The 23,444-nt window shown below is 42.9% G+C and overlaps 1 protein-coding gene across 13 annotated transcripts in view; it reads left to right on the forward strand.

Annotated features, from left to right (window-relative positions):
• Window positions 1-23,444, forward strand: part of ZBTB38 (zinc finger and BTB domain containing 38) — a 175,930-nt gene that overhangs the window by 78,681 nt on the left and 73,805 nt on the right. For 6 of the 13 annotated variants that reach the window (XR_005792092.1, XR_005792091.1, XR_005792090.1 and 3 more), the window contains 3 exons: window positions 414-479; window positions 1,064-1,426; window positions 15,508-15,606. Coding sequence is in view for 1 of the 13 variants with exons in the window: in XM_040480342.1 (XP_040336276.1) it covers window positions 13,922-13,966 (45 nt within the window). In the remaining 12 variants the exon portion in view is untranslated. Of the gene's footprint in view, window positions 1-413; window positions 480-1,063; window positions 1,427-13,734; window positions 13,967-14,340; window positions 14,654-15,507; window positions 15,607-23,444 lie in introns of those variants that run through there. The other 7 variants (XM_040480344.1, XM_040480348.1, XM_040480350.1 and 4 more) reach the window with 6 other exon arrangements.

The following is a 23,444-nucleotide window of genomic DNA, read 5'->3' on the forward strand; positions in this document are numbered from 1 at the left end:
CCGGCACCGTTTAGGATTTGAAAAATAATCTAGAAATGCTATACCCTGTATAATATTATTTTTTTACTTCACAATAGCTTAATAGTTTTGGATTTTTGTTGTTGTTGTTAGCAATTCTATGAAATTAATAGTCTATCAAATGCACCCCAAACCAGATACATACTGTATTGAAAGCTTTCTTCAAGAAGAAGATATGACAGTATTCATTCCGGCTTATTTTCTTCATTAGCAAAAGGATTGTTTGATTCTCAGAAGCAAAAGGACACATGCATTGTGCAGCAGCTCTGCTTAAGTGTACGAAATGCCTTCTACTGTCTGGTTGCAGAATTTGGAGTTTGCTAAACAGTGTTTAGTGATTGGGCTCATCTTGCATCACCAGTTGATGACATTTTTCTTTGTTCCCTCCTACCCAGTTGAACCAAGACTCTGAGGCTGATATGCAATGTCACTTACAACATTAATCAGATACTGCATTTAAGGTGAGCTGTCCCCTGCCTCCTCCTTCCCCAGTGCTCGTGTCTGCATGCAGTGCGTATCTTGCTTCTGCGAGCCTAAGATGGCAGGCAGGATTAGCCGTGCTTTTGCTGTGTGTGCATGCTGTGTATAGAATTCATTACACGTTGCCTAGTATTTCAGATGTGAGTATGTAAATGCTCGGTATGCCATATCATCTGGTAGCGAAGACTTGTTTTTGCCTCATTACAGCCTTAGATATTTCAACATCACATTTCAGTTCCGATTCATTTGCCTCTGGATGTTTGCTTTTCATCACGTTCAAAATAGGATTTTACCTTTTTTTTTTTTTTTAACAAAGCCAAAAAAAAAAAACCCTAAAAACAAAAACAACAACAAAACTCTGCTACCAGATGGTGTCTCTCCTTTCTTCTTGCCTTTGCTGTCTTTTAAATAATGTATGTTGTATTGTTAATTAATGTGAATATCAAATTAAACACTTGAAACTTACATATTTATTATGCAGGTAGGAGGCAAGGTGGAATCTATTTTTAACTCGTGTGCACTCCATGGTGTGCACACAAGTTGGTTCTCAAATTTGTATTTTCAGTGCTGGTATCAGTGGTTTGATTTTCAGCAAATGTGACAGTGGCCTTTGCAGTGGTCAGCTCCGGGCTTTGAACTCTCAGAGGAGGAAGGGGAAAAGAATTCAGCACACCACCTCCTTGGTTGCAGCCTCAGAGAAACCTTGGAAGAGAAACTTCTTTTTTCAATCCTATTTTCCTGTTGATAAATTCAGTTCTCGTGATCACAGTACATTCAAGCTGTTCTGCGTATGATTTTTTTGTGTGTGTGACAATTGCATCTAAAACTTGTGAGCAAGAAGACGGAGAAATCAGTTGGTCTCCATCGCTTTACATAAAAATGGCTGAGTGTCTTGTCATGCTAGCACTGCATTAAGTGATACACACAGGTAGGTCGAAATTTGCATGTTTTATAGATTTTTTTAAGCCATGCAGCAAGAATATTAGAGGGATTAAAATATGACTTTCATAATGAAAATTAAATAAGACAGCTGTAATTTTTTGGAGGGAGGGTATTAAATTGGATAGGCTTTCCTATTCAGATACTATATCAATGTATAGCTTTGCTAAACTTACAAAATGATTCTGCTATAAAAGTGAGCTGATTCCTTTTAAAAAAATTATATATATATGATAGGTGTGGCGCCATTAGACAACAAAAGAATTTTTTGAAAAGTCTGTTGATTCAGCTCCATTTTAGCTTGAAACTAAAAATAAATGGTTTTCTTGAGATAATTTTAAAGAGCGCAAACAAGCTTAATAAGAAACATTTAAAATATTTAAATTTTAAGAAGCGGTCTTTAAACGTGTTATATGAAAGATGAAAATAAAAACTTACATGCTTCCAAAATCCATTTTAGATAATATACAGGAACAAATATACTATTGGTTTATCTATTATTTGGAGAGATGAGGAGTTGCAATTTTTAAAGGGGGGTGGTGGATATTAAATATAGATGGCCCTGTTAGAAGAAAGAGAGCTTCACTGAAAGAAAAAGAGTCCCTAGAATGGTTCATTGCAGACCATACAGCTATGGTTCTGTAAGTACCAAATTCTGCCACTTTTCAAAATAATTTCATGGGCTCTTTCCTTTGAGCTTAACTTCCGAAATATATTTTAGTTTCAACCTAACACTGGGCCAGAACCTGTTTCCTTGGTAACCAAATCTTATTTAAAAATGCAATAACTGATATGCAAAAGAATGTCTTAAAAAAAGAAACAAATGGTTAATGAAAACTGTACAGTTCTTTTTTCCTCCCATATAGAGTCTGCACTGGTTTTAGACGTTTTTAAATACGGTCTTCAAGCCTTAAAAATTAAGCCATATTTCTACACATATAGAGAAAGCTTGCACAGGGAGAGCTTTTTTTCCCCCTCCTTTGTGCTCAGTACTCTCAAAAATTAAGGTTTTTCTTTGTAACGTGCTCCAGAATGCTGGTCAAGGTTTGTGTACAAAGGTGTAGTTTCATTATCACTGGTTCACCAGCGCCCCTGAAACAAAAGGCATCTCAGAAATTCTGAGAATCAGAAAATGCTTATGCCCTTGTTTTCCCCGATCCCTCCATCGGTAACCTCAGAGCTCTGGGTAGAGAGGGACCGAGACCCAAGCCCACCCCCCCAATGATAAGTGCACATCGAGCCTTTGTGGAAACGTCTTTATAGATGTATTAATAGGAAGATACTGGCAAACCTGAAACCTCTCTGAGGTTTACTCCAGTGTGAAGAACATTGAGACTCAGAACCCTCTGTGTAAATAGCTGCTTTATTCTAGCAGTTTGCCCGATATTCCAAAACACTGTCTGTAAAACCAAACCTCTAATGGGCTAAAGGTTTGTTGCTGCTGTTGTTGTTGTGTTGTTTTGAGGCCAACTTGAATATTTTGCTTGGAGTCTTTCTCTGGCTCAATGATATTAGAACATGATTCACTTCATAGTGATTTCGTTCTTTGGACTTGCCATGAAATATCCTTCCTGCAATACCTTTTTTTTTTTTTTTTTTTTTTTTTTTTTGGCTGTTCGGGAGCCATTTTCCTTCTTGCCTGTGACTTAAAATGACTAAGTACATTTTGAATATAGCATCAATCAGAAGATCATAAAATCAAGGGAAATGTAGGACACCTGATTCAGTATTGCCTATTTATTTTAGTACCAGGAGCATTAACAGTTGCAGTAGAATCAAGCTAATTGTCATTCGCTCTCGAGCAAATAATGAGCCAGGCATTTGTAATTAGAACACTATTGCTATTCAGAAAGATTACAAGTACAATGTCTTCCATTTTGATAGGCCGGTACAAATTAATCATTTTGAACCTATTTGAATCTTAATCTCAAGGTTAGATGGATGCAATGGAATTGTTTTACCATAAAAATGAATGCCTGATAGATTCAACAGTGTATTTCTTCTTTATAAAATGTTGGTCCTTTTATTGTTAACTCAAGCGTGGTTGCGTCATCTTGTAGATTTTCATACCTAATGATTTTTTGTGGCATTATTCATTTATGGTGCTCTTGGTCTTGCCGAAAAGAATTTTAAACACATTTCAAGGAGGTTGAAACCCAAGTAAGACTGTTGGGAAGTATATTGTACCATTGTCATTCTAATAAATAGACCAGCGAATGGAAGAATAATTATTATTTATTACTTTGTTGTGTTTCGCCTTAATGCTTTGCCTTCATATTTCACAGAAATATTTACAAGGCACAAAGCTTTTCTAAACTTACCCATTTACAATTATTATTGGATCTCCTAGTCTAGCCAAAAACACTTCCCGATGATTGCAGAGATGGCATTTACGCCCTCTCATTGCCTAAAAGGCTATGCTTAACCCATTTACACTTTTGGCGAAGGTGTTTATACCGGGCAGGCCAGAGCAGGTGCGACAAGAAGAATGTGCAAACAACTGCCTTTGTTCTCACCAAAACAAAATGAGCAAATCTGTGGTTTTCTACCTGAATGATTTATAGTCTCCAGTTCTCTACTCTTTTTCTTTGGAGAATAGGAAATGTTTTTCCAAGCCTTAACTCAGTGAGACGACCACGGTTGCATCTCTTGCTACTAGAGTGAGCTTGATCTACCTCAACGAGTTCTGTGGATCCCCCCGTAAAAAGACTGGTAGCCAGACCCTGTTTTAGAGCTGGTTGGTAGGGGAAGGAGGATCAAGAAAAAAGATCTAGCACTTATATCTTTAATACTAAATCCTGCTGAAGCCTTTGAGTTCCTACAACCATGTCGTTCATTCTAACAGCTCCCTTCCAGGGGAAATGCTGTTGTTAACAGCTTTGTTGGTAATGAAACATTCGACAAATTTATTGAGCACCTACTACAAGCCAGGCATTTTCCAAAGGCTGGAAATATAGTAATGAACAAGAGATCAGGGCCTGCTTCTTATGGACCTGCCTCCAATGGAGAGGAATGGTGGGGGTGGGGAGCTCAAAAATAAATATGTAAACAATTAAAGTAGACAAGCACAAAGGAGAAAAATAGAAATTTAAAAAGCAAGAGTGAAGGACTCCTGGGTGGCTCGGTTGGTTAAGTGTCTGACTCTTGATTTTGGCTCAGGCCACGATCTCACAGTTCATGGGATTGAGCCCCATTTTGGGCTCTGTGCTGACAGCAGGGCACCTGCTTGGGATTCTCTCTTTCCCTCTCTCTCTGCCCCTCCCCAGCTTACACACACACACACACACACACACACACACACACACACACTCTCCCCCCCCCTCTCTCTTTCTCAAAATAAAGAAACAAACTTAAAAAAAAAGAGAGAGCAAGAATGGTATCTTGGGAGGAAGAGAGCCACTTTCGAATGATTGGCCAGGAAAAGCCTTCCTTGAAGAGGTGGCATGTAGGCTGAGACCTGCCTGCAGGGTGAAATGGACCCAGCCAGGTGATGTTCTAAGGGTACCATTATGAGGCAGAGGAGGCTCATGCTCAGACTGCAAACTCCTTTCTTTGTGGAGCTGCTGCTCTAACAGAGCCAGGTCTGACGACTTTGCAGGTTCGGCCTTACATAGGTCAGCTTCCTCTTACGTAGGTAGGTGGCTGGTCTTAGTCAAATTCCCAGGATGCAGTGCCAGCGAAGTCACTACCTGTGACCCAGTCCCAACCTATAACCACCTAACAAGGTGCCGTGGTAGTGATGAAAGGCTGGCATAGATTTAGCGCTCACCCCAGAAATCCCCAGCAGAAAGGATTCTCAGAGCTTTGTTTTTTGTAAGAACTCCGGAAAATAAATACATGGCAAAACATTGAGACAGTCGTTTCCTTTCACTTTTTCAAAAGCACATGGTGGAAGGATCAGTCCCATACTGCCAATTAATTGTCTTTGTGCTCTAGTGCCTAAAACACTTTAGTTCTACAGGTCACTTTGCCCAACAATGGCTTTCTAAGGACCTCACTCCTTGGTGTGGTGTTTCTCTATTTGAGCAAGTAATACTAAAGAAATTCTTTTTAAGAACCTCGACTCTTTTATGCCTTTTAGGTTGGTCTTCTGATGAAGCTCTGAGAACAAAGGGATAGCTTTGCTGTATAAGTTAGAAACCATAAGACCCCATGAAGCCTTCAGAATGTGTCAGAGGCATCTTCTAAGATTGATTTACAATATAGTGGGGTTTTTTTTAAGTTTTTTTTTTTATTTATTTTGAGAGAGAGACAGAGAGCAAGCAGGGAGGGACAAAGAGAGAGGGAGACAGAATCCCAAGCAGGCTCTGCACTGTCAGTGCAAGCCTGACTCGGGGCTCGAACTCATGACAATGAGATCATGACCAGACCAGGAAATCAATAGTCAGACATTCAACCGACTGAGCATCCCTAGTGGGTTTTGCTTATCACAAGTTAGAGGTGGCCTGGCTGACTCCTTACACTTTGTTTGGTTTTGACTGGCTCGTGAAACTTTCCACTGCCTGAAGACTGTTCTAAACCTTTGTGGTAGAGTCTTGCCCACGAGTGCGGGAGTGGGCTTCACTTCTCGAGCATCACTTGTTGAGCATGTACTGTGTGAGAGACACCGCTCCAATCCAGGCAGAATGGAATGTGACATGAAATATCCCAGGAAACTTGCATCCAGGTTCCTACACAAGGCTAGCGCATTGTATGGACAGGCACAATTGTGTGTCCTGTCTGTTCCAGAAAGAAATGAATGACATGCTGTTCTCTTAGTGGCCTTTTATACCGTTACCTTGGAGGCCAGCCTTCAGTTTGGGGGCATTTCAGCTGATGGCAGGGGGGCTTCTTCCTGGGACTCTATATCTCATCCTCATCACCTTCCCAAGATGTCTTGGCTCCTAATAAGCCACCGTATGTCTGGCTGCCCTGCTCCAAGCTGGTCTGCCTACATTTGCCAGGTGACTTCAACAACGGCTGCCACTCTTTTGCATTCATGAGCAGATGTTAAGTTGAGAGGCCCTTGAATGCAAAAATTTGAATTTGTGATGCAGGCAAGATGCTTCTGCCTTTTTACCTTCCCTGTCTGACAGTGGGGGTCTCCCTGCTGTCTGTCCTGCAAAAAGGCTTGACGGGTAACAGGTATATCAAAGACCAGTTGCCAAAGCTCATGTCTCTGTTAGGTGATCTCAGTGTGGCTCTGCTATGGCCTCAATGTCTCATCGACCAGAAAAGTGTTCGTTTGATCTTGTAACTCATTTTGCATCCTTTCCCTTAATGCTTTCCTTGCTTCTGCAGCTTCCTGCTTAGGGTTCAAGACTAGCACTTGGGTCTACACTCACTACACTTGGCCTGCAGAGGGAGTTTGTTTTCTGGTTCTGTTTTGTTTTAAAATTGCCAGTGTAAATATTATTTCTGTGTTCATGAAAAGCTGTGAGAGCTTTCGTGATTTTCCTTATATAAAACAATAAACCTCTTCCTTCCCCTGTGGTCATTGCTGCCAAGTGGATATTTTGAAATTCCTTTTTCCTTTTTCCTGCTAAAATGTTCTACCCTGACTGAGGCCTTGCTCTAATTAAGGCCTAACAGTCCTGCCCATCTTCCCCAGCGCGGAGCATGACGTGCGGAGTGCCTGCCCCGAGGGCCTTACAAGCCAGTGAGACGAGAAAACAAAAGCCACCAGCTGAGAATGTGGTTAAATCCCAGAAGGGCAGTGCCCTTGTAATTTTTTCCCCCTTTTCTCTTGTTTCTTGAGCTGTGGAAGGGAAGAGGGGAGACTTTAGTAGGGCAAGAGAGGGGCTACATCACTGAAGGATTCTCTAGAAACTGCAGGCTGTTGCGGAAATGATGTGGAAGAGAATGGGGTGGTCATTTAGGAGGCGAAATGGGGTGATAGAGGGGACTGCAGACTGAGAGGGCTGCAGAGGGACTGGTGGGGGCAGAGGAGATAGGAGGAGACAAAGGGAGCAGTCAGGAGGCCGCAGGTAAACAAAAGGAGATGCTGCTTTGCCTACACTGGAGCTGGGGGTGCAGGGTCCAAGGGCCAAAGAACGGAGAGGGTGTGCAACTAGAAAAAGAAGTCTAAAATGCAGGCTGCAGGCTTGCAGTATAGGGACTGGCACCATGATGTTCTGTCTGGCTTCCATGGTGATGTTGCCCTTGCGGCTTAATTGTCCCATGTTGGTTAGTACAAAGAGCCTACAGACTGACATCCTTAAGGGTAATTTATCCCAGAATTTTTATGAAGTCTCCATCCCAAGGCTTCTATTCTCCATCTGAGAATGTCAGAGAGCCCCCCACCCCCTCACCCCCATTGCTCTGCTAGATCTGGATTGAATTTTAAATGAAATAAGCAGACTTCTCACTGCGTTGTGATCTCCTACAAAGCCCAGATGAGAGATAGATCCAAAATACCTGATTTAAGCTACAGATATTAGGAACTGTCTCCCGAAGTCGTATTGCTCATAACAGGCATGCTGCTCTGTTTTTGGAGCCCCCCCCACCAAAGCCTGTCCTTCCTTGTTCTTCACCAGCTTATCCAGACCCTGATCTGAGTGCCAGTGGTTACTCTCACGGAGTCCCTTGCTCTGTAGGAGGACCACACCAGCTGGTGTGCCACCACTAAGTGCGGTCATCATCCCTGTACTTCTTGCTTAGCTCTTACACGAATGTGAATCACAGACTTCAGTTGCTGTGTGGACCTTAGACACACTTTTTTTTTTGTCACTGAGAGAACTATGGCCCAGAGACGTTGTGACTTCTCCAGGTCACTTGGAGAGTTAAGAGGCCACGCTTGACTCCTGGTCCAGTGCAGTTTCTACAATACGCTTCTTTTAGGTCACAGGGAAGCCCAGTCCTAAAGCACAGATAGTAAATATTTTAGGTTTTGTGGATTGAGGCACAATTGGGGATACCACATAGGTATTTATATAACAACAGAGAAAGCAAATGAGCTTTTTTAAAAAAATTTTTTTACGTTTATTTATTTTGGGGAGACAGAGAGAAACAGAGTGTGAATGGGGGAGGGGCAGAGAGAGAATGAGACACAGAATCCGAAGCAGGCTCCAGGCTCTGAGCTGTCAGCACAGAGCCCGTTGAGGGGCTCAAACTCACAAACAGAGAGATCATGACCTGAGCCGAGGTTGGATGCTTAATCAACTGAGCCACCCAGGTGCCCCTCTATAAGCTTTTTTTTTTTTGACCAAATTTAATAATATATAATATTAAGTATAACAGTAATAAAATATGCACTGCCCTGCATTAGATATAGAAATGAATGACGGTGGCTATGTCCTGATAAAACTTCACTGTGGACACACTTTCAGTGTTGAATTTCATGTAATTTTCAATGCAAATTGGGGGCCCTTTGGCCAGTCCAGTCCACATGTGTGTTTTATTTGTTAACAATTTTAATTGAACCAGTTACAATATTTCCATTTTCCAGTTTTTTAATTGCTTGTAATCATAAATTCTTCTCATTATGTTTATATTGTTCTAAATATAAAAGTAATATATACCTACTGTGAAATAATTTGAAATGTTGACATTTTGGCATGTATTCTTTCAATCTTTTATCTATGCATGGTGATTTTTTTTAATACTTGAGATAATATTTTGTAGACAACTTTGTATCTTCTTCGCATTCACTCAATATCATGTCACTTTAAGGCCTTTCTTTACATAATCTTTTAAAACTTTATTATGAAATCTTGAACCTTAATGGAAGGGCCAGCTTAATGAAACCCCATGTTCTACATGAAACCCAGCTTCTACAATTCTCAATGGCTGGCAAACCTCGTTTTATGTAATCCTCTCCTGCATTATTTTGAAGCAAATCCCAGACATCACATCATTTTATCTCTAAGTATTTTAGTATGATTCTCTAAAAGACAAGGATACTCAGAGAAAGCCCTTTTGCTTAGCCAATAAATTCTGAAGTATGTATGGGCAAAAGAGAATAATGTCTGCAACTTACAAATGGTTCAGGAGAAAATTAGGTAGGTAGGTAGGTAGGTAGGTAGGAAGATATGAGTAGAGTGTATATAGGAGGTTTTTTGTACTGTTCTTGAAATTGTTCTATAACTTTGAAATATTTATAAATAAAAAGTTTTTAAAATGTAAGTTACTAAAAGAATACATTTAAAAATGTGACTTATTGAGAAAAATAACCGCAGTATCATTATCATTGCCAACAAATAATAATTCTTTAATAACATGAAATATCACAGCATTTCTCCTAATATGGCCTAATTTGTCCAATTGTGTCATTAAAAAAGATAATTTACTTATTCAAAGCACAATTCCAAATAAGGTCCTTACAGTACAATTGATATTCCCTTAAATTCCATTTAATTTATTGATTTCCTTCCTGCTTTCTTTCATCCTTGCTATTGCTATAAAAAAAACTGTTGAAAAAATACTATTTGACCTGTAGGGTTGTCTACAGTCTAAAATCTGATGACTACATTCGTCTGTGCTGTTTTCCATGTTCTTCTGTTGCAGAAATTTCCTGTAAATTGATAGTTACAGCTGGAGACTTGATCAGATTCAGATTCCTTTGTTTGTTTGTTTGTTTGTTTGTTTGTTTAAGTAGTCAACATTTCATAGGTTTTCATATAAAAGTCCTGGTTTTTGGCTTCATTGGGAAATTCTGCAGATCTGGCCTTCCCACGTGGCAACAATTGATCTGGGGCTGGGTAGTAACCATGCTTATTTCCCACTTAGGCGGGATATGAATTATTCTGCAGGCCCCAGTTCATATTACTTCTGCCTGGCTCCCAGGAGCCTTAGAGCCCCTGTTCTAAACACTGCCTCTTCAGGGGCTTTGGTAGACTTCTCAACGCACCATCACAAGAGGCCTTTTTAGGAATGTGGTAGAGATTAGAGAAGACGATTCAGACACGGACTTTTTAAGATGCTTAAAGGGAAAAGATAAGCAGCTACATAAAGGGAGGCCAAGTGATAGAAATTTGGTGAGTGCCAGGATTCGGGAAAGAGAGAAGAAACGTAAAACAGATTAACAAAGTGCTGCAAATATGGGAAAAAGAATGAGTTATAGATTCCTAACCCATGGCGGGAAACTAAGGAAGGAAATGGGTTTAAAAAGAGACAAACTTGAGTCTTTTTATACATTATGATAATATTGAAACCTTAAAAAAGGGAGAAAGAGAGAGAGAGAGAGAGAGAGAGAGAGAGAGAAGGGGGCAGTAAATGTTACATTGGTCAACAGTCCTAAATCAGAAAATGCAAGCATGTAGTTGTAGCATAGCAGAAATCATGTGGTGATTAAAGGAAATGAGGTAGAAAACGAGGAAAGCCTCCTAGAAAAAGCCACTGGAAAAGGACCGGCAGCCATGGTTTGGAGATGTTGAAGAACTGGTAGACATTTAAGAGGAGAGGATCTTGAAAGTCTTAGAATTTTTTTTTTTTCGGATTTGCAAATGTATTGAACTGAAAAGTATAAAGATATAGAAAAACAAATCACGTTTAGTTGTTTGGGGAAGAGAACTTAGAGAAAAGAATAAAAGCTTTAGAGAAAAGAATAAAATCATAACAAGTTGGGATGTTCCTGGAAATTTCCAGATAGTTCCCCTTACTCAAAAGAATGATTAAGAGAGAGAATCTGAGACTGGTTATGAGGAAGGGTGGAAAATTTTGAAGGACAGGCTGATTATGTAAGTTTTCGGCTGTGGTGTTCAAAACTGTTGCCATGATATTTTAGTTATTAATAACAATTTGGGGAAATCTCCTTGCTTCTGGAGAAACATTTGGCTCTAATGAGAGAGAAATGCCACTGTTTGTGAATTCCCAAGTGGATGTAAGGAGCCATTCACTTGCTAAGCCTCTTAGGAAAGCCAGAGCCGATTTCACCCTTAACAAGCTGTTGACAGTGTCTGATCAAGGTACCACCTGGAACATGTTAGCAGAACAGAAAGTGGACTGTAGAGTCAGACCTGTGTTTAAATGCCTTTATGTCACTCGCCATGTGACCCTGGCAGCTTGCCCATGGAAAATTTCTAGGGTGTGAAGGATGCTGTACATATGTAGCTATGATTCTTACTGCTTGGATGGTAGGAACGTAGAGCTCTGAAATAATTGCCCTTCCAGCACTAGCATCCACAACAGTTTACACTTAAAAAGCGCTTACTGTGCGCCCAACAGTATTGTAGATACTTCACAGGTATTATCCCATTTAATTATTTAAAAGCCCTATTAGGCAAGTGTAATCTTAAAAGTAGCCTCATTCTATGGATGAGGAAGCTGAGGCTCAGGGAGGTTAAGTAATTTGCCTAAAAGCCACACAGTGAGTGGCTTTCTAAGTGACAAAGGTGGGCTTCACACCCGGGCAGGCAGAATCCAAAAGCCAAATTGCCTTGTTCTACCACTTCCCATCTCCCAATCTTAAGAAAGCACAGACAGTCATGGCTCACACCGGCACTTTCCAATCCGTGGTTCTTATTCACATGCCTCAATTTTCTTGGGGGGGCGGGGTGGTCGCCAAATGATTTTCAGTTTCCAAAAGCCTCAATGGAAACACATAAACTTGCAATCAGACCACAAGTTTCTTTAGGTTGGAATCCACCATTAACAGTGGATTGGCTCAAGTTTTGTAGAAGCTCTGATCGGTGGTTACTTACACAAAAACATTGCAGGGTTGTTGTTTTTTCAAGTGGGAAGATGAATCATTAGTTAATAAACGCAATTTAGTGGAATAGATCTTTCTAAACATGTGGCCTACAGAGAAAGGCTAGAGGGTACTTGGCTTTGGGAAGGTCAGGAACTGCTCATGTACATGTGTGTGCATGTTGCCCAAACTGCCCGCCTTCAAAACCCTGCCTTTATTTTTAAATTACACGAGTCTTTAACTTGACTTCAAGTCAATATATTTTCCTTGATTACATAAAATGTTATGCTGGCTGTGTATTTAATATTGCAATCTCCTTTATTCTTCACCATGATCCGGTTCTTCAAATATAGGCAGGAATGGAGATGCAGAACTGCAAACACTGTATTCCAAGCTGAAAACAGGATAACTGTAATGCCCCCGATTTCGAATCCGAGAGACCACCAAGGAGCCGATACCGATGCAAACATACGAGGGTTTATTTGCAAGCTCGAGCTTGGGCCCAAGTATACCCGACACAGCGAGCAGGGACTTGGACCCCTAGGTTAAGAGGCAGTAGCAGTTTTATAGGGGGCCAGTGGCCAATGAGATTGTAACACACACAGAAAGTTGCATAGTCATGTCAGTCCACACGCAGGTGGCCAATTGAATTACAATTTACCCTATAGTAACTGTTTGAACTAGCCTATCACTCTGGTCAGAATTGGCAGCAAGTTTGGCGGGTAAAAGGCGGGGTTTACATTCTTTGCCGTTAGGGGTTCTGCATTCCTATATGAGCCGGTTTCCAGTAAGGGTGTGCTCAGCGCTTGACCAGGGTGGGGGAGTGTCTTAAGCAATAAGTAGGTCATGTGGGGGTTATACATGAGATGGTGGGTGTAGCACAAAATGGAGTTAGTCTTGCTCTGCTTGTCCAGGGGTAGGGGATTTTTGTTAAATTCCTTGGGTCCCACATAACAGGCTTTTGATCCTTTTAACTTGTAACGTTGCAGTAAATCTTTGCTAGAGAAAAATTTAAAGTAAGACTCATACTACCAAAGCGCGGGGAACGTGGATGAATTTTGTTACAAAATCAAGCCAACAAAACCTGCGCATTACTGCTCCATCCAGGCTGATAGCTCCACAAGGCAAGCTTGTGGCAGGCCTGGGTAAATACTTTCTCAGGAGCAGTCCCTGAATCTTGGAAGAAAGATCCTAGCAGACAGTCGGTGCCCTTTATTCGAGGAAGAGGACTGGCTCTTTTCCGTGAAATGCTTATTTACACCACGTTGGGAAAAATCTATCTAGGCCTCTCCTGACAGCCATGGGAAAGCACAGGTGACACCCTCTTTCTGAGAATTTGATTACAATAAAACTGCGCTCGACTTTCTCCGAATCCTGCCTCTCTGCAACGTGCAGGGTTTGGATGCCGTCTGGGACCTCGATCTGGAACCCAGGGGCCCTTCTGCGGCCCCAGGCCTTGTTCTGATAGGCCCTTGGCCCCCTTAACGGGGTTGTCCTTGGGCCGGGTTCCTAGCTGTGTTCTCCCTTGGGAAGGAGGTGGAGGCCGCTGCCTCCCTGGTGGAGTCTGGGGCCGTCGTAGTTCCCCACCCCCAGCCCCCACCCCGCCGTCGCACCAGGTAGGGTCTGGGCCTCGCGGGGCCGTCGTGAGTCCGCCGCTCCCCTGTCCCGCCGCCACCCTCCCGAGGCCTCGTCCTCCGCGCGGCGGTTCTCCGGGCGCCCCGGCCCGCGGGCTGAGGGTCGGGCCGACCTCTTCCAGCCAGGTCGCGTCCGCTACCCCGCGCCGGGGGCGGGCCGGGGCGGCAGAGCCGAGCCGCCGGCGTCCATTTTCTGGGCGGTGCTGTGTGGCGCAGCGGCCGGACTCGCGGGTCCGGAAGAGCCATGGACCCCCAGGGAAACGCGCTCGCGCCGGAGCAGTCGAGCCCTGTAAGTGCCACTCGCAGGGTCTGTGTGCGTGACTGGGTGGGCGAGGTGCGGCCTGCGGACGCGGGGCCCCGGGCGCGGCCGGCCTGACCCCTCCTCTGCCCAGGAGGGAGCCCCGAAACCTGGCTGGCAGAGGGTGACGCAGAGCCGTGAGCTCTGCAAACGCTGGAAAACCGAGCAGCTGCAGAGACCTTGCGTCCGCAGGTGCCCGGACCCGGGGGCCTGCGCCCCAGCGAGGGAAGGGGGTCAACTGCAGAGCGGGGCAGGTGGCGCCGCATCTAGTGGCCCAACTGCGCGGCTGTGCTAGAGGGCGGGGGGGGGGGGGCGAGAAATGCGCACCCAAGGGCCGGGGACGTTATGGGCTCAGGTCCAGCAGGCTCAGGAACTGCGCTGACAGTCGCAGCTCCCCTCCCCCGGCCTGCGACTGGGACCCCAGTCCTGACCGAACGGGAATCTGATGATTTTCTTGGTTCAGCACCAAGCCCCTGAAATTGAATGGGACGTGCAAAGGCAGGGCCCTGCCCCCAGGGGTTTGCAATCTCAGCCTCTTACTTCTGCAAGTAGTTAGGTCTGTTCTGTTGGTACAACACAACCGCCCGCGGTAAGCTGCTTCTTTGCAGAGTATATAATAAATCACCCGAGATTTCAGTCTGTCCGCGATTCCACTCTATAAGTCCTTCTCTTCTGTAGGTAAGTGACTAATTGCATTCTGGACTTTGGCCCTAATTGAATATTCCTTTTAAGGATCCATTATAAATGATATATGTTATGGTGTCTTATACATATTTTAAAGGTTAAAGACTTTTCTCCTAATTACGAAGCTCAACTCCTCCAGTCAGGTTGGCATGGTTAAAAAGAAACATAGGAGGATTTAGTCCGTTGTTTCAGAGAAACTTCTGGTGAAGTACTGTATGTAAGTGTAGTGTTTTTCCAACAAGAGTAGGGACCCATTAGAAGATTGTGGAATCAGTTTAGTGCGTTACCGCAGGAATTTTTTTAAAGATATAAAACACATAATCCAAATTGGAAAACAATTGGATGGAAAATATCAGAGTGCAATGCGTATAGTAAGTGTTGTTTTGAGACTTTGGGGTTTGTTTATATAATATAATTTTTTAAAACGGTGAGTCACTGTCAACAGTTTTTAAAACCCTTATTTACAGGTTAATAACCCAGGCTTTGGAATCAAATGAACCTGGGTTTACATCTCAGGTCTAACATAAACTACCTGTGTGACCTTGAATAGATTCTGTGACCTCTTGGAGCTTCTTTTTGTGTAGCCGTAAAATGGGGGATGTCTCCTACATCAAGGGGTATTATGAAGACTTTATGAGGTCATGTATGGCAGTCATTTTGCTCAGTGCTTAACTTATAGTAGGTGCTCAATACACATGCTAATGATACTTACTGTTGTTGAAACATCAAATCCTGGCAGCCAGTCATGGGACGTTGTACTTTTTCTTTTTCTTTTTCTTTTCTTTTCTTTTCTTTTCTTTTCTTTCTTTCTTTCCTTTTTTTTTTTTTTTTTTTTTTTTTTTTTTTAGGTCTTGATGTGGAGGAGATGGAGGACTCAGAACCAAGAATTTCCAAGTGATTTCTTCCAAAGCACAAGAAACTGTTAGTGCTGGTGTGTTCTGACTGAGGTAACTGAATTTGCATCTCTCCTTAGTGTGTATGAAATAAGAAACGGTTTTTCTGAGGGACTGAAGGCCTCCCAAGGGGCATATGATTTGTGCCAGCGATCCAGTAGATTTGGGGATTGCAAAATGACGACACTTCAGTGAACTGTTATTAAGGAGACATGACGCGTGAGGCCCCTGTGATGCAGGGGGAACTAAGTGAAACGAGGCTTCAGGACGACTGGTGTCTTGTTCCAGTTCTGCCAGTGACTGTTGTGGGAGTTTCTGTAAATCTCTTCGTAGATCTCTAGCTTCTGCAGACCGGAAGGGCCCGCAGACATCATTGCGGCCCAGAGAGTTTAAATGACTCTTCAGGGTGACCCAGTGGGCTGGAGCAGAGGCAGGACTGCACCTTGGATCTCAGCTGCTCGGTCATGCGGCCAGCTCCAGGCTGCAGGGTGAGCACCACGCTAGGCACTGAGAGCACAGATGTGAAGCGCCTACCTCCAGGACACTTGCAGCGTGTGTTGTCAAGAACCGACAACCCAGCAGAGTGCTCTCTCTCTCTCTCTCTCTCTCTCTCTTTTTCTCTTACTTACTCCTCACAATACCCCTACAAGGTAAAAAAGAACAGGTGTGAAGGATTAAAGTATGAAAATGCAGACAGGTCACGGAGGGCTTCGTATCTCATGCTACATTTGTGGTGTACATTTCTGAATGCAGAACATGCTGCTAGGACCACAGAGTTCAAGGCAAAGTGCTTGCCCATGAGGAGCTTGCAACCTAAACTCCAAAGAGGTAGTCAGATGGTCAGTACCTGATGTTCACCCCTGCTTCTCCAGCAGTCATAGTGGGATCTGTGATAGGAAGAAACCTGAGTAGCGGACATATCACAGTTCTTGCCTCTCAGTGCAGTTTTTCATTTTTTTCAAATTTAACATAAACTTCCATCCAACTATTAAAACTTATACTTTCGGGGCATCTGGGTGGCTCAACCAGTTGAGCACCTAACTCGTGATCTCAGCTCAGGTCTTGACCTCACAGTCATGAGTTCAAGCCCCGCACTGGGCTCTGCTCAATGCATGAAGCCTACTTAAAGAATAAAAATAAATAAACGTATACTTTCAACTTATAAACGACAGTAAGGTCTTCTCCAGATTAATTCATTGATTTGTTCATTCAACAAATGTTTCTTGAGCTCCCACAAGGCACGTGGCTATTCAAGACCAAACGTACTACTATATTTTTAAAATCATGATATTAGTCATGTTCAATCTTTTAGCAAGGAATTGTTTGTCCAACTGTTGGAGATTTGTTATTGTTAACATGCTGGAATATCAGCTCCAAGAATGTTCGAGATTGACTCCTAAAGGATATATAGGTCTTTTTAAAAATCTTGAAATCTTAAGAAAGGAATTTCTTCTTTTTAAAATTTTGATTCTGCCGTTACTGTCACCTGCTTGTAGAAGTCTTTTATCTGTGCACTTAACCAGTAGACATAGAGGAAAGCAGTTTGGCAAGGGGGCTTTCTTTGACTTGAAATTCTCCCCTCTTTAGCTTTTTTTAAAAAAATTTTTTTTAATGTTTATTTATTTTTAAGACAGAGAGAGTCAGAGCATGAACAGGGGAGGGACAGAGAGAGAGGGAGACACAGAAGCTGAAACAGGCTCCAGGCTCTGAGTGGTCAGCACGGAGCCCGACGCGGGGCTCGAACTCACGGACCGTGAGATCATGACCTGAGCCAAAGTCGGACGCTTAACCGACCGAGCCACCCAGGCACCCCTCCCCTCTTTAGCTTTGAAGGCTACCCAGGATTATGAGTGTTCAAAAGCAAAGCAATGTAAGAGCTACTTTAATTTACAGAGTAGAGTTAGAGATAGCTCCAGTAATCACATCAAGCAACAGAAATCAGTTGTAAGTCTTGACTGCTCCTTGTAATAAACTTAACTCCAAATAGAGCAAATGAGATGTTGAATGTGAATGTGCTTTGTAAACTTTTAGGAGTTCTATAAATGTTACACAGCAAATATTTATTGAGTGCTCACATGAGTACGTCACCGTGTTAGAGAAAACAGATTCAACAGATCTGATCCCTTCCCTCTCAGGCCCTGTGATGTAGGTGAGGAAGTAAAATATGCAGAAATAACTGTGTGGTAAATGCCAAAAGATATAGTTTGGTAATTTGAAAAGGGAGAGGTCTCTTTTTCTCCTAGGAGTCAAGGGATTCTTTCTTAAGAACAGGCATTTAAGCAAGTCCTTGAAGGAAGCGGAGTTTCCATCAAAGAGACGGGGAGAAGAGATCATGGAGCATGTTCAGGGAAAGGTAGTGAATCAAGCTGAGTTAGAACTGGCCTATAGAGGCATCCATCCGGTGGGAAATAAAACTGAGAACATTCAGTGCCAAACAGTACGGTCTTGAATGTCAGACTGGGAAATACGAATGTATTAGCCAGTAGGAGTTACTGAATATATTTGAACAGCTATGCATCAGGGGCATGCTCTTGTGGGTAGCTCATGGGGAGATCAATCAGGAGGAAAGGCAGGGCAGACACCGGAGCCTTGAAGACCAGTGAGAAAGCCTCCACAGTCCACCAAGGAAAGGTGAGAGCGGGAGAGGGGAAGACCTAAAATGGGCGATAGCAGTGAAATGGGAAAGGGACAGATGCAAAGGAGAGAATTGACATAATCTGGCAGTAGAGAACGAATAGCTAAAGCCGCCCCTGAGATTTCCTAGGCAGTGCTGCCCACGAGGGAAACTTCAGAGGTGGGAAGGGGCTGCATTTGAGAGGGGCTGAGTTCGAGGCGGTCACATCCCCCTGACAGATAGGGCCTTTGTGCTTCAGAGGAGGGCCTGGGCTAGCTTGGGAGTCATTAAGATACAAGAAAAGGTGGGAGGAGAGATTTTCTAGAGAGAGAATATAGGGAGGCAAAGGTTGAGAAAAGACAGAAGGATGAAGGGAGGACCTAGAGGATGAGTCTGGCAAGAGAGCAGGACTCCAGCAGCCAGCAGAAGGGGGTTCCCGGTGGAGGGAGAACGGAAGTACCAGATACTGGGGGGTGGGGGCTGGCCTCAGGATGGCCACTGGATTGACAAGGGCTAGATCATGTTTGTGATCTCCTTTGTGAGATGATATGACTTGCAGAATGAATATTAAATGGTTTCATTTCTAAGAGTTGGTAGCTTGCACAAATCAAGAATCACTATTAAATTTGACCCCGGCAAGGCCCAAAACACACTTCTGATTACTAAAATTCCAGCTGTTAAATTTGGTTTTGATAGTAGTCATACACTTTATTCTGTTGTGAGCAGGCAGACCAAAGAATAACCGTCGACAGAATAAATTCTTCAAAAGCTCCCATTTCTGTTTTCTAAAAGTAATTTAATTCTTTTGCCTTTTACTAAAAGGGTATTGTATGATGTATGTGTATGAGAGACAAAGAGTGAGAAAGAGTATGTATGTGGTGTATGTGTGTGTGTTTTCATGGGCATATGAGCTTAATACAATGGAATGAGAAGACTGGGGTCAGATAAATCTAGTTTCACAACCTCACCGGGCCATTTTCCAGGCTTGTGACTTCAGAAAAGTTATGTCTCAAAGCCTAACTTTTTCCATCTATAACTCAAATAAGATTATTTGAAGATTGAGTAATATATAATTTGGTCAGGATCGTACCATAGCAGGCAGTTAATAAGTGTTGATTCCTTTCCTCTTACAGCCTTGTATAGGTATGTAAATGTCTGTGTAATATGCATCTATACATAAAGCCTTATCCTTATGACTCATTTTAATGTGTTGATTTTATCACAGAAAGAGCATTCCTCCCACTGTAGCTAATCTATCCTGTGATAATTCAAGTGACTAGCAACTTAATGGATACGATTCCACCTGGGGAATTAAAGTGTGGGTTCCCAGGCCCCTGACTCAGAGATTCTGATTATTTAGATTTGGGGAAGGGTCTAGGAATCTTCATTTTATTTTTATTTATTTTTTTTTTTTTCAACGTTTATTTATTTTTTTGGGGACAGAGAGAGACAGAGCATGAACGGGGGAGGGGCAGAGAGAGAGGGAGACACAGAATCGGAAACAGGCTCCAGGGTCTGAGCCATCAGTCCAGAGCCTGACGCGGGGCTCGAACTCACGGACCGCGAGATCGTGACCTGGCTGAAGTCAGATGCTTAACCGACTGCGCCACCCAGGCGCCCCTTTATTTATTTTTTTAATGTTTATTATTTATTTTTGAGAGAGAGAGCGAGAGAGAGAAAGACAGAAGAACGTGAGCAGGGGAGGGGCAGAGAGAGAGGGAGACCCAGAATCCGAAGCAGGCTCCAGGCTCTGAGCTGTCAGCCCAGAACCCGATGCAGGGCTCGAACTCACTAACTGTGAGATCATGACATGAGCTGAAGTTGGACGATTAACCGAATGAGCCACCCAGGCGCCCCACAGAGATCTTCATTTTAAACAGGCAGTGCAAGATGAGGATTAACAAATGCCAGTTTCTAGGAAGCAGATGAAGGGAGAGACCTGAGACTTGATATACCGGTTTCAGATCCATTTTCTATCAGAGATATGTCTGTTTTCCAGTGTTTTATATTTGTATCATTAATGTTTATGGTTTGTATTTGTAATAAGATAAAAACAAATGAGTGCCAGATAGTCAAGGGATGCTAGCATTTGCACCCCACTGTCTCTGTCTGCAGCACAGCACATCCACAGCAGCACGGGGTGACATGCCTCCCCGAGTCAGCTTCTCTTCCTATGGAGTCAGTGGTGACACCCTGTCCCTGTGCCCAGAGTTTGCAAAAGCAATGTAACTTTAAGTGTAGTGGCAAATAAATAACATATTTAGTGGTGGCAGTAAGATGTATCTTAATGTATTTTTCTAGGGTTGATAAACATCTCTGCCATTTGATTACATTTCTCTGCCTGTCTACATCTTGGAATCATATAATTTTTAGGCTAGTTCACATCGCTCGTCTATCCCAACGTCACTTAATCTATGAAAAAATAACTGATCCTGTATTTCCTCCTAGTCCTAGTTGTTTTGTTTGCTTATTCACAAGAAAGGATCGAGACATATGTATATTGATGTTTAAGCTATGTATAGAGAATATAAAACATATTTGATTTGTTCATATTGAGTTGTTCTTTGTGCTCCTTGCACATAATTTAAAAATCAGATAACTGGAATATGTTTATTAAAATTATCCTTTTATAATGCTGTTGGCATTCTGTTGATGGTTTGCTTTTGGAGGATGCCAGTGGCCTGGAGCCTTCCTAGAGTTTCTCTGTCTGTTCTCATCATGCCCAAGGGGAGAAGACAGAGCAGTTTTCATGAAGTGAATTCTATACCTTATGTGCAGTATTTTAGCCATTGTATTAAAACCTCAGAATAACCTGGCATGATGGAAATTGGGGCAAAGAAGCTCAGTAGGGAAGCTGATGAGATTTTCACACCCTGAGGTTTGATTCCAAAGTCCATCCTCTCTCAGGGGTAGGGAACACCCAGTTGTTTCCCCAGCCATATACAGAGAGTATGAAATAGATCCGTGTTTCTGATTGTAGGTCGAAGACTTAGAGACCCTTGTCCTTGATATTATTGTAACCTCAGAATTTTTTACAAGAAGCAAGTGGAGCAAAGCTAACACGCAAACTTGAAATTGTTCAATAAATACTACCTATGTGCCAGGTGTCAGATTAGGACCCCACACTTGTGGCAACCCCCCTGTCTCCCTCACCCCTGTCTCCCTCACCCCTGTCTCCCTCACCCCTGTCTCCCTCACCTATCCTTATCTACTATCCATGTGCTGCTGCAAGCTTTCTCTTTAAAGTGAAAACACCAGTGGATTTCTACACTGATAAGATCCATCAATTTGTGTCTTTTTATAGCTGTTACTGTCCCTGTGCAGGGCTGAATGTTCCCAGAGTCACTGTGCCAGTTGAACGTTTAGAACAGTTCCTAGGGGGATTGCCCAGAGGTGTTCAGCAAGTGTTTGTTGATTATCCTCTGAGGCCCTGAAGCCTAAGGTGGGGAGAGGGAAGGAGCCCAGAGCCCTGCATAGGGAGGTTGGGGGAGACAAAAAACACCATGGCGTGAGAGACCAGACCAACCAGGAGGCCTAGGACTTGTCCCCGTGACCCACTGAGCCACCTTGGGAAGGAAAGTTGTAGAGCTTTGCTGGCTTGGTTTCCACATCTGTAACCATAGAAGGTTTGGCTCAGTGATTATTGAGGTTCCTTCTAGCTCTAAGATGCAGTAATTCTGTTCCCTCTCCAGCAGAAAAATAGAGGTGCTGGGACAAGCGGGTAGAAAGGGGAGACAAGAGTTAACTCTGTGTTTAAGGTCTTCCAGGGATCCTGATTTCAGAGTTCCATCTGACTGTCCTCATAGACAGACTAGTACCAGCCAGAGTTTGGGTTCTGCTTTTACCCTCTACACTTTTGAGGCAAGTGTATGAATTTAAGGGTGGGAGATTGTTTGGGAGAAAATTAAGATTCTTACAAAAAGACAGAGCCTGGCTAGGAATCAATCAAGAGATGATAAAATAGGAGGTAGGGAATCATGATTTTCAAATTTCTTTGCTAGAAAGAACCTCAGAAATGAAATAGCCCAACCTCCTCACATTCTAGATAAAGAAATAGGAGTCCAGGGAAGTGCTAGGACTTAACTCAAGATCACACAGCTAGTAGCAAGCTGGGAACAGAACCCAGTGACCAGTGCCCAGTCCAGTATGTTCTCTGCAGAAACAGGTGGGTCCTGTCTTAAGGCAGGTTATAAGGAGAGCAGAAGATGGCAATGAGCAAGCAAAGCGTAAAGAGAGGCTGAACCTGTTCTGTTGGAGAGCGGACCATAATGCCTGTTGGGCTTCTAGTACACAGTAGGACACCATGACGCAAAACTTCCATCCTGTTGACCAGTGGACTCTTGTCAATTAAAGTAGTCGAGAAATTTTCTTTTTAAACTGGGAGAGGCAGAAGGTGGTTTCCTTTTTTTTTTTTTTATGTAGTTTTTATGCCCAGTGTGAAGCCCAACACAAGGCTTGAACTCATGACCCTGAGCTGAGATCAAGAGTTGGCCACTTAACCAACTGAGCCACTCAGGTGCCCCTGGTTTCCTTTTTTTAAAGCGTTTTTTTCTCTCTTACTCCAGTGTAAATTACTACGCTATAAAATAATTTAATTTTGATAGGAATTAAATATTTTCTGAAGGAATATGAAGAGGAAGACCCAGTTTGCACTGGCCATTTCAATGCCTGTGTTTTGCTGACTCCTTTTGCTGGCCGCTTTTATACGTGTGTTTATCCTATGCTGCTTTTTCATGAGAAACCAGTGGCTATTTAAATCCTAGAGGAGCATCCTGAGGTTATTTCAGCAATCCATGAAGGCAGGCTTTGTGTAAGGTGAGATAGATGGGAGCTGTCACTTCCTGCTTCGTGAGTTGGATATTGTCTCTAGGCCCCGTTTTGTCTGTGTTATTTTTCCTGTTCATGTGTTAGAACAACTTCTGATTATTTGTAGAGTTGTTTACAATTAGATAATAAGACCACCAATTCAGTAAAGACAAAGAGGAATTTCTTATCTTGCCAGGCAAGAGACCCAAACTTGTATGCATTTTCACATAGGCATAGAGATTTCTGATTAACTCTGATAGAACATTGATTCACTTCTAGACCAAAGTGAGGACTTCCTTTTTTTTTAATTAAAAAAATTTTTTTTATTGTTTATTTTTGAGACAGAGAGAGACAGAGCATGGGAGGCAGGGGAAGGGCAGACACACACACACACACACATACACACACACACTGAAGCAGGGGAAGGGCAGACACACACACACACACACACACACACACACACACACACACA

The sequence above is a fragment of the Herpailurus yagouaroundi genome, unplaced genomic scaffold, assembly GCF_014898765.1.
Source record: "Herpailurus yagouaroundi ecotype Mexico unplaced genomic scaffold, PumYag 159, whole genome shotgun sequence".
NCBI classification, from domain to species: Eukaryota; Metazoa; Chordata; class Mammalia; order Carnivora; family Felidae; genus Herpailurus; species Herpailurus yagouaroundi.